We start from the raw sequence: 11,308 nt of genomic DNA on the forward strand, positions 1-11,308 counted from the left end.
CAAAATCTAGCATTCACCTGCTCTGACGATTGTGCCCCCATTTTCAGAGCCGAAGGCAAAGCCCTGATTGGATGTTGTAACAACTAGGAGTCAAGTTTGCCAATGCAGTTCATCAAATAAATATGTCATCTCATCAAACTCTCATCGAACTCTCGAACTAATCAGCCAGTCCGCATGATCTCAACATTGAAAGTGACTGCAGTTGAAAATTTCATCGATCAAGTTAACTAACCACACATCATCCAAACGCCACCAAAGAGGTCCCCAGTATGATAAAAAGCGAGCCAGCCGATACACATACAACATCATGCTATTTAGTCCTAGCCCTTCACAACTGCAAAGCCACCAACACAGTATCATTACAGGCCAAAATAAAATGAGTCACACAGGCATACAACCAGCTGACTCATGATACTAGCTATAGCTAAAATACCACATTACTTAATACTAATCCCTTACAACTAATACAGAGTCACCAACTGACTACCACCACAGCCTAAAGCACACAGAACCACACAAATATACACAGTCTGGGCTCAGCATATTCACCAGGACCAAAGTGCTGCAGGTATAAACCTAACAACATCATCATTACTGTCATGCCCCCATATATACACACCAGGTCTTCGTTTCCTGATCTTATCACAGCACACACTAAACGTTCACATTCTACAGCCTTCAGTTTAGCAAGCATGGACCAATTGATGTGAAACAGGTGCCCTGGACTCACTCTAGTTCTCAAAGCACACCTTGGCCTGAAAACTTGGTAGTAAAATGACATGGTTAATTTCTCAAGCCGCACACTTTTATTATCCACATACATATCAAACATCTGAAATTCTGAATACACAGAGATCACACATATATCAAGCATCTAAATAAACAGATATGCATACATCAAGCTGATTTTTCTTCGGAGCATCACATAATTTAGGTTTGTTGTGGTGCAATTTATTCTTGAAAGTTGCAGTTTCTTGAACTTAAGTCCCCCGCAATAAGCTTGTTAATCAATATGAACGCACTCATTCAGCAATTTATGTATGTGGTCTGTTATCTCTTCAGAGTGGGTGTATCCATCCACATTCCTGTATGCGCTCTCCATCAGGCGCAGCATGTTTATCACGCACATCAGCACTGGAGCTGGTACCTTGTCGTTGCTGAGAAACTCCTGGTTGATATTCCTCCAATGCTCCTCTATAAGGCAGGACAACGCTTGCTTTGCTTGTTGAACTGTCACACCATGCTCCTTCACATAGCAATCTACTGCAGTAGCACATTTGCTTCTTTCTTTCTCGCACTGTTGAAACAATTTAAGGACATGAAGATATCTAGATAGAGATAGTTTGTGACACATATGTATGCATTTGGTTGCCTGTAGACACATATGATGACAAATTAGTGGAATGAGTTCTGTAATTTCTTACCTCATGGCCAGAAATGTCGTCCATCAGGCGGCATGCTATTGCTGCGCTCTCTATGATTTTAGGGAATGAGAGTGCCCAGGTAAAAACGTCATCGCTTGCATCCATTCCAACAAAGGATATACACGCCAATGACCAGTAAAACGTTGTTTTTGAGGAGACCTTGAGATAGTCATGCAAGGATGGTACGTGTCCCTCTTCTCTTCATACCACCTCCTGTAACATGCACCTGCTTGCCTCCTTGATCTACATTTGGTAAAATCAGTAGAACGAATATAGCCGTGTCAGTTGCCGTGTAATATAGTACTCCTGTTTGTAAAAAAAATGACTATGAATCTTAAATCACAAGATGTAATATACGAGGACCATGGCAAATAACATATAAACATAACAAGAGTAGGAGAGTGAAGTATCCCACTTTTGTTTTTGCCCCAAACGTATCAATATAATCTAAATTTTCCTTTTTTTAATCCATATCCTACCAGCTCTGTTGATCCGACAGATATAGTAATTATGATTCAACTCAAAGCAAAACACAAGGATCAATTGATATTATATCGTAATTTCATCGGACATCAATATGGTATCACTAGGCTCTGGCTATAGAATCAGGAAGAAAGGAGTGTTCGTCTGCTTGGTTAAGAACAGGGGCCGGAGATCTCATTACAACACGAAGGTTACTTAGTGACTCGCTATTTGTTGTATAAACGCTATTTACTGTGTCACCATGAAACTTTGTGTCTCCTTTTCGAGGTGACACGAATGTGATGTTAGGTGAAGAGTCGCCAAAATCTTGGTGACACCTAAGAAAGCGTCCCCATTTCAGTGACACTTCTTAGAGTCACCTAGTATTAATTAGGCACTTCAATACATCCATAAGTTGTATAATATTTCCAAAATATTTAAAATAATGAAATTTGTTAGATGATCTAATGTTCAATCAATCACAACTTGTTTAATTTTCTTAATTATTCGTAATGCAATTTTGTAAAGGATAATGCGATTATTGGATTTAATACAAGCATGCATGCAGTAATACAAATCTTAAGGTATGCCACATAAACATGTCATTATCATATGGTTTTGTGAAATTTACTGCAACAGTTAACAGCACCAAGCTTGTATGAATAACTAATCGAGTCCCACACATACTTACAGTCTCCTTGGTGCAGTCAATGCCAATGGGTGAAGCGTCGGCCTTGGCTACAAATTCATCAAGGATCTTAGAAAGATGAGACATTACATATGCGTAGCACTTCCCAATCTGTTTCGCACCTTCCACATCCCAACTATTAGAAAGACAAAGTACAGATACAAGTACAACTAGTTAGGAATTTCCATAGTTGCATAAGGACAAGGTGTAAAGTTAGTAGTTCGGTGGTACGTGGGTTAACACAAATGTTATATATGTCGAAAGTTAAAAGCCAGGTGATGGTTGGGTATAGAACAATAGTTAATAATTTGCACATAAGTTAAGAGTTTGGATATTCCATTTTCCCCCCAACTCATAACGGAGACACGTTCTAGCTAATTGATATATGTTTAACGTACCACGGTGACTAATGTGAGTCATTAATTCAATAATTTAGGACATCCTAGCCTTCAGTAAAGCTTTGCTACATTGCTTTATAGGTCACCATATAGCTATGTAACAATGCTAAAGTTTGTCAGTACAATTTAGACACGAAATTCCTACCTAGATGTAGGATTTAATAATTACCTTTGGACTGCTTGGTTGAACTGACGAAGCTCGCCCAAGGTGCCATATGAATCATATGTATCATCAAAGAGCGAAAACATCTTGATAAGCCTTGCAAACATCATGCGTGCCTTTTTATACTGTGGCTCGTAGAAGATACAAAGTGCCCAAAAGTAGCACTCGACTGGCCGTTCACGTATGTATCCACCAAGCGTACTCCGAGGATTAAGGTCCTTGTACAACCTTGAGTCATTAATTAAAGGAAGCAAATTAATTCATCATTGATATGCAATCTTTATAACACCCTGCAATTTCTCTTTAAGTACTGTAAATTTTCCAAGTGTCAAACATTCATGTTGTAATGTCTCGGATCCAAAAAACGGCTTAGGTTTACTCACACGTTAGGTGGATCATACAGGTCTGAGACATTACAACGTGAATATTTACGTTGTAACCCGCTTATACTTTTGTCCTCGCTTTGCGAAAAAACTCAGCCTTGTAAGTTGGTTCATCCATCCTCGACTCTTAAGATGCGGGACTAAACTCCTGATGATGCTACAGTGACACGTAGCTACAGTACTCACGCGCACGTGCAGTACCACAACGGGCACACTGGGCCACTTTCACTTGGGCTAGGATGCCACACACACTTACGCCTAATTTTACTGATCACATGATTAACTGCATGCACATGTGCAGTTAATTATTAAGGGTTTGTGTTCCGGCGAGAGGTATTTAGTTGGAAAGTATTGTATTCAATTCAAATTAAACTAGATCCAAAACTTTCCAATGAAATATCTCCGATACAAACATGGCCCTAATTGTGCGACGAGGATATTTAGTTTTACTCACAGTGAGATGTTCTTGACCTCATCACGGTGCATCTGCTGCAAGATGTGAAAGTGTCAATAGCTGAAAATATGTTTCTTTAAAAGTGTCAATAGCTGAAGTACAAATATAACAAGCTAATACACATTTTCTGGCTCAGACAAGTTTTTGTGTGTACCAAGCTAAACCTTAACACACACAAAGAATCTACTGTTTTTTTGTTTGATGGAATATATTCTAATGTATTGATGTGATGATGCTGATGATAGATGTAAGTACCGCAGGTAACGTCATAGTGATGCTGCCTCAGCAGGCGGAACTGGAGGGCGACTGCACACAAGTCATCACCCCTGATCACTTTCCTGTTGAGAACGTCCATAAACATGGCAGTGTCCTGCTCAAAATGGTAGCCAACACCGAGGCGTTCTATGGCATCAACAGTCTTCATCCCCTGGACCAAATCATTATTGCTTATATGGTCTTGGATCATGCAACGAGCCTTCCGCACAAGTTTATCCCGCCTATCCTTGATTGCGCTCGGGGGCTTTATTTTATTGGTATTTGCAACAAATAAATTAAAGAAACATTCAGCACAAATCTATTCTAAGATAAAAAGGAAAACGTACACTACTACAGAACATCACATACGAAACGTTCATCAGTGCCGGTTCAATAGTAATCGGTACGGAAGACGTATAAGAGCCGGTTCTTAAAGTCCCGCGTACGAACAACGGCCGAGGAGATAAGAATCGGCACTGATAGTCACTATCAGTGCCAGTTGCAGCCACGAACCGGCACTAAGAATGACTGTATCAGTGCTGGTTCTAGATATGAACCGGCACTGATATATCAGTGCAGTTCTAGCCACGAACCTGCCTATCCTTGATTGCGCTCGGGGGCTTTTTTGTTGGTATTTGCAACAAATAAATCAAACAAACATTCAGCACAAATCTATCATAAGATAAATGAATAAGTCCATTTTACTCCCTCGAACTATCACGTTTGTCCGGATAACCCCCTGAACTTTTAAACCGTCCATTTTACTCCCCCGAACTATCAATACCGTCCATTTTACCCCCTGGAGTGGTTTTTCTAGCCATATTTGTGTACATTTTGGGCACATTTGGACACATTTTGAGCATATTTTGGGCACATTCAAAATTACGAAATAATTTATTCTAAACAGCTAGAAACGACGTGAAACTACGACTAAAAATGATGAAAACTATTTTTTTAAATTAAATCTAATTTTTCTAGAATTAAAACTAATTTTATATACAACAAAACATATTAAAAGTATTTATTTTATCAAAGAAAATATTTTTAAACTTTATCAGAATTAATCTATATTTTCTAAAACTATTTTCTAAATTGAAACATTTATTCTAACATTTTTAGAATAATTTTACACTAGAAAAACATTAAATAATATTTACAGAAATAAAAACAGAGCTAAAACATATTAAAATATTTATCTAAATTATTTTATATTTTTGGATTTTTTTTTCTAAACTTAAAACCTATTTTTTAGAATAATCTATTCTCATGAATTATTTTTCTAAAGAAAAATTGAATTACTGCGCAACGTTGATGTAAGCACGCTGACTGGACACGCTGACTAGGACTACCACGTGGCGAAACCGTCACCACGTCATCAAAACCACCAAGAAAAACCACTCCAGAGGATAAAATGGACGGTTTAAAAGTTCAAGATTATTTGGACAAATACGATAGTTTGAGAGAGTAAAATGGACTTATTCCTAAGATAAAAATGAGAAACGTGGCCTAAAGTTAGTTGTTACTGTCATACCTGGTGAGAGCAAGGCAAAGCGTGGGGTTCAATGAAGTATCCAGTCCACTTGCTGTCACTGACCATCACTGAGGGCCGCTTATTAGGGTTCTCGTGTTCCATGATAGCCTGTCGTTTCAACTGCACACATGCATAATTTGAATATAGGAAGGGATACAAGTAGGGGTGAAATCGGATTATGTGTATATCTCTCCATGAATTTTTTAAATTGTTTAGAAATCTTTATTGTCTTTGGAGCTGAGTTTAAATATGTTGTAGCTAACATCTAATAGTATGTTATGAGTCTTAATTAAGTCCCTTAGATCCACGAGCATGTAATAGTATCTTAATGAGTCTTAATTTTTAGATGATGAAAGTATAAGTTCCAGTCTCTATGCCAACAGGACCCGAATTCAGATGGGTAAGTTTCACCATAAAGACCCTAATCAACAGAGCTATGTTTAGTGTATGATAAGTCTTAATTAAGTCTCTTAAATTGAGAGGAGACATTCTCTTTTTTGCCTGAAATTCATTTTGCAATTCCCTTTGCTACGATATTGGTCTACATAGTATTTTTTTCCTGACCTATTAGCTGGAGTATTTAAAAGTGCAAATACAAGTCTATAAATATAGACATGCCAAAAAAACAGCCATCTTCTCCTGCACGGCTATGTGCCGCTCGCCTTTCTTGCCATTTTATGGGAGGGGAGGCGTTGCTCGCGTGCAGCTCGCCTCCACATGGATGTCACCGCCCTTGACACGCCTCCTCCTGCCCGTGCTCCAGCTGCGTGCACTCCTTGCTGCCGGGCTCCGGCATCGGCCGCCAGCTCACATCGGCCGGTTCGGAGTCAGCCGTTGTGCACCATGGGTAAGGATAGGAGATCAATATTTATTTCACTAGTAAAAAAAAATCTATCGCTGTCAACTCGTAACTAGTTTTATTATCGGTTTTTAGCCGTTAATGATTAATCGGTAGTGTTAGTCACGAGCTATCACTGTCGGTTGGTGAAACAATCCGGTATTGATATTCGGTTCTGAATTCGATTATTTTAGAGCTGAAAAAAAAAACACCCGAAGAACCTCCCGCGCAAATAAGTAAGTCACACGATTTTTTACGTGAAATACGCGCGCTTATGGTTCTCAAGGGAATTGAACCCAGCGACATTAACCCTCGCGCGAAGCTTACTTTAGATCACACCTCACAATTATAACTAATGGCTATAGAATAATTTATTCTTTTGAACCTTTTAGCCTGAATCTTTGGACGATTATTTGGGTACTTTAATGACTTCAAATAAAAAAGTTGCCAACTATAAAGTTATAGATCTAGTTGAGAGCTATAATTTTTATATAAAATTTGTCTCTATTCAATTCCATATGAAAAGTTATAAATTTCCGATGATCCATTGTTACGGCTGGTTCGTAACACGAACCTGCAATAATAATGAAGGGAATATCATTATCAGTTTATGACATGAATCAACAGTAATGCTATCATTACTAGTTCATAATACGAACCGATAGTGATAAGTGTTTCACTGCTGGTTTTTTTGATAAACTTTTTAGTGTCGACTCTTGATAACAACCGATAGTGATGTATTATCAGTAACTGTTTTAGCTGAATCGACAGTAATGGAATAGCAAAAAAGGTGCCTTTTTTATAGCAGTGTTCCTTTAAACTGTACTGCATGTAAAAAGATATCTAATTCTAGGTAAACCTATTCAATGTATAATCTATTAGTTATGATATCGAGTAAGGAAGGGATCGAGAAAACAGCCTGGTGGTACAATAAGATTGTTAGGATCCCGATACGGATCATGAAATCTTACGATATTACACTATTATAAAGTTAAAATGATACTGATCTCACCATGTATCTTAAATACATAGTACGATGATCCTAGACGAGAGTTCTACATATAATCCTACATAATCGCTAAGATTCTACATAGGATCTCGATCCTAGGGTCTTAGATGCGAGTTCTATAGGATCCTACAGAATAATTAAGATCTATACAGAATTAAGTTTTATTAGTTTAATCTGATATATTTTATTAGTTTATATCTTCAGAACCTATGTTTAACCATGTTTCATAATTATTAAATATACTTTTAATATAAAAATAAATTAAACTTTAAAAATAAAAATCTTATAAGATCGTGATCCTACGATCTGATCCTGTTCGACAAAAAATGATCCTACCTAGGATCTTGATCCTAAAAACCTTAGGTACGAGTGTGGGATCGCTCCGTGCCCACGATCCTTCGAGCCCCAGGCTCAACACTCATGTAGGCTAGGGTACACACGCGTGCACGTTTGGTGGTACTATGTATTTTTCGTACATCGGAGGTCTGAAGACTTCCAAACTCTTCTTACCATGTGTATGAACACGCACCTAAGTGTGCGTGTAGTGTGAACGTGGAGTGTGGCAATTGTGTCTGGGACTTGTACGTCTTCTCTTTTCTGTCAATCGCATGCGCTAAATCCGGTTCACTGGCAATATATATATATATATATTCAAGCCTCCGTTTGTTAAATCTTCCACACAATTCGCGGGGCAGTCAGGCCAACAGTGCAAAACAGTGATGCTACAGTGTTTTCGGAGAGAGTGAGGTTCTGTATTTTTTTTGCGGACTACTGTAGCAGCACATATCACTATAGCAATACTGTATCGTACTGTTCACAGGGCTGGCAGTGGGCCCGAAGGCAGAAAAACGCGTCGGGCACTGTAGCAACACTGTTTACAGAGGCTGACAGCGGGCCCAGAGAGAAAAAAAGAGGAGTAGAAGATAGGAAATGGGGTAACTGCTGGAGATGATAAAATAATGGATGCTATAACAGTGATAGAGGATGCTGTAATAGTGTTTTTGAGGATGAAAATTTGAGGTAACTACTGGAGATGGCCTCAAGAACAAGAATATTAAATTTTTTATGATCCAATATATGCACCAACAAATTCATAAACGATGGACGCATCAAATTCGAGTAGAGGTGTGAGCAAACCTTGGGTGCTGCTGAAGGACGTCGAGGAGAGGAAGAGGTCGGGGAATAGGGAGCTATACTGTTGGCCATCGTTTATAAGAGCAACTTCACCAAGGTGAGAGTCTTGACCACTGCCTAACTTGGCTAGGATTTTGCACCAACTTGATTAAGCGAGAGCAACTTTTGTGGCTCCCAGGATTTTCCGCCAACTTGATAGCTATCGCTTCCGCAACTGGACCGCTGCCGCTGCCTAACTTGACTAGAATTTTGCACCAACTTGATTAAGCGAGAACAACTTTTGTGGCTCCCAGGATTTTCCGCCAACTTGATAGCTCGCTTCCGCAACTGGACCACTGCCGCTGCCTAACTTGACTAGGATTTTGCACCAACTTGATTACGCGAGAGCAAGTTTTGTGGCTCCGACGATTTTCCACCAACTTGATAGCTTTCGCTCCCACAACTGGACGATGGCTCCAAGGAAATTTCCTCCGAACTTCATAACTATCGCTCAGGGCCGGCCCAGGGGGGGCGAGCAGTGCGGCCCCTCCAGGCCCCCAACTCGCAGCGGTCTGCGACTTGCGCGAGGCCGGCAGCTGGCAGGCCGCGAGCGGACTCTGAGTCTCTGAATCAGCGAGACGCCGCTGAGGGCCCGAGGGCCGAGACCTCCGGCCTCCAGGAGCGCCATCCGCCAGCGCCTGGCCGCCGCCCTAGTCCCGACTATAGTCTGCAGGATCGCATAGTGCCGACACCGAGCCGCCGAAGCCTCGAACCGAACCGCCGTCCGTCGAACGCCCGAACCGCCGCTCGTCGACCACCATCTGCCGAAGGAGAAGGACCGCCTCCCGCAAGGCAGGTAGGGCCCTGGTCTCTGTCTCTTCGACTCCCGACTCTGTGTGACGCCGGCCATCGCGGAATCGCGGCGTCGGCGCGTCGGCCGAGAGCCCACTCGCTCCTCCAAGAGCTTGAGGAGATCCAGCCGACCATCCGGCAGCCGCGGAGCCGCCGCCCGCCACGGTAGCGCCTGGCCCCCAACTCGCAGCCCTTGGGGGGGCGAGCAGTGCGGCCGCTCCGGGCCCCCAACTCGCAGGGGCCCCCAACTCACAGTTGGCTGCGAGTCTGCGACTTGCGCGAGGCCGGTAGCCGGCAAGCCGCGAGCGGACTCCGAGTCTCTGACTCAACGAGACGCCGCCGAGGGCCCGAGGGCCGAGACCTCCGGCCTCTAGGAGCGCCAGCCGCCAGCGCCTGGCCGCCGCCCTAGTCCCGACTTTAGTCTGCAGGATCGCATAGCACCGACGCCGAGCCGCCAAAGCCTCGAACCGAACCGCCATCCGCCGACCGCCGTCTGCCGAAGGAGAAGGACCGCCTCTTGCAGGGCCCTGCCGCCCTGGTCCCCATCTCTCCGACTCCCGACTCTACGTGACGCCGGCCATCGCGGAATCACGGCGTCGGCGCGTCGGCCGAGAGCCCACTCGCTCCTCTAGGAGCCTGAGGAGATCCAGCCGACCAACTGGCAGCCGCGGAGCTGTGCAACTTGGCGAAGAGGCAGTGCACCGTGAGATTTTGGGTAGGTGAAAAACTATTGAAAAAATTGCCCTTCCATGCAATCAAGCCGTATGCACGTATGCCAAGACATGAATACGGTGGGAACCGCAGTTCGGGCATCTACAACCCCCTCAGGAATGGAAAGAACTACGGTGCAAGACTCTGGTGCCTTACTAAAAACTAAAAGCTTAATTCGAAAGAATCAATCTATTGGAAGACAACAAACATCACAAGATGGATATGATTTCATAGTCAAATATTTCTTTTACAACGTGGGGATTTGGGGGTATTTATACTACATCTGTTCTCGTTTACTTATCGTTTAGGATATCGGCATGGTCTTCGATATATATATTTTAATATTTTTTTAAAATTATTTCTGTTGGGACCTGAGTCCCTAGACAAGGAAGGCTTTCGCCTGGAGGAGAAGCCGAAGGCTTTAAAGTGTGACACGTGTTTAGAGGGTGAAACAATCTTAATCGCTCTGTCACCTCAGTTACAGTAGTACTACCCTATTTATAGCCCGTACTCAACCACTCCACGCTAGGATTTACAGTTTCACCCTCTCAACTGTCACATTCTCGACATATTTGGGGTCATTATGGTACCATCAAGTACATCTACATAATTACAACTATACCCTAAGCGACTATGCGGCTTCGACGTCCACCAGACGCCTTCAGCCAGTCCCGACACTGCACCGCGGGTCACCCTTAGGTCTCCACCCGAAGGTTCGCCAGGATCTTGGCCTATCCTGACCCCGGGCGCCACAGGTCGACCTTCGGCCTCCGACCGAAGGTACGCCAGAGCCTTCGCCTACGCTGGCAGATGGCGTTGCGGATCGACCTTCGGCCTCCGACTGAAAGCCTGCCATAGCCTTTGCCTGCACTTCCTGAAACACAACTGCAACATTCATCAGTGCTCAATCACCAGCGGACTTCGACTTGCCATCCGAAGGGGTACGGGAGATCATCCCCCAATAGTAGCCCCCTACAGGTAAGGTTCATTTTCGAGGGACCGACCCTGTAAATCGGATGATATAGCT

At 42.7% G+C, this 11,308-nt stretch overlaps 1 protein-coding gene across 1 annotated transcript; it reads right to left on the reverse strand.

Annotated features, from left to right (window-relative positions):
• Positions 1-707: 707 nt before the first annotated feature.
• On the reverse strand, positions 708-8,889 carry LOC133923770 (vetispiradiene synthase 2-like). Its single transcript, XM_062369030.1, is given in 8 exon segments — positions 708-1,297; positions 1,425-1,667; positions 2,578-2,710; positions 3,142-3,363; positions 3,973-4,024; positions 4,066-4,492; positions 5,759-5,878; positions 8,743-8,889. Coding segments are annotated over 8 exon segments (1,560 nt in total). The 5' UTR covers positions 8,812-8,889; the 3' UTR covers positions 708-1,003.
• Between the last annotated feature and the right edge of the window lie 2,419 nt (positions 8,890-11,308).

The sequence above is a fragment of the Phragmites australis genome, chromosome 7, assembly GCF_958298935.1.
Source record: "Phragmites australis chromosome 7, lpPhrAust1.1, whole genome shotgun sequence".
NCBI classification, from domain to species: domain Eukaryota; kingdom Viridiplantae; phylum Streptophyta; class Magnoliopsida; order Poales; family Poaceae; genus Phragmites; species Phragmites australis.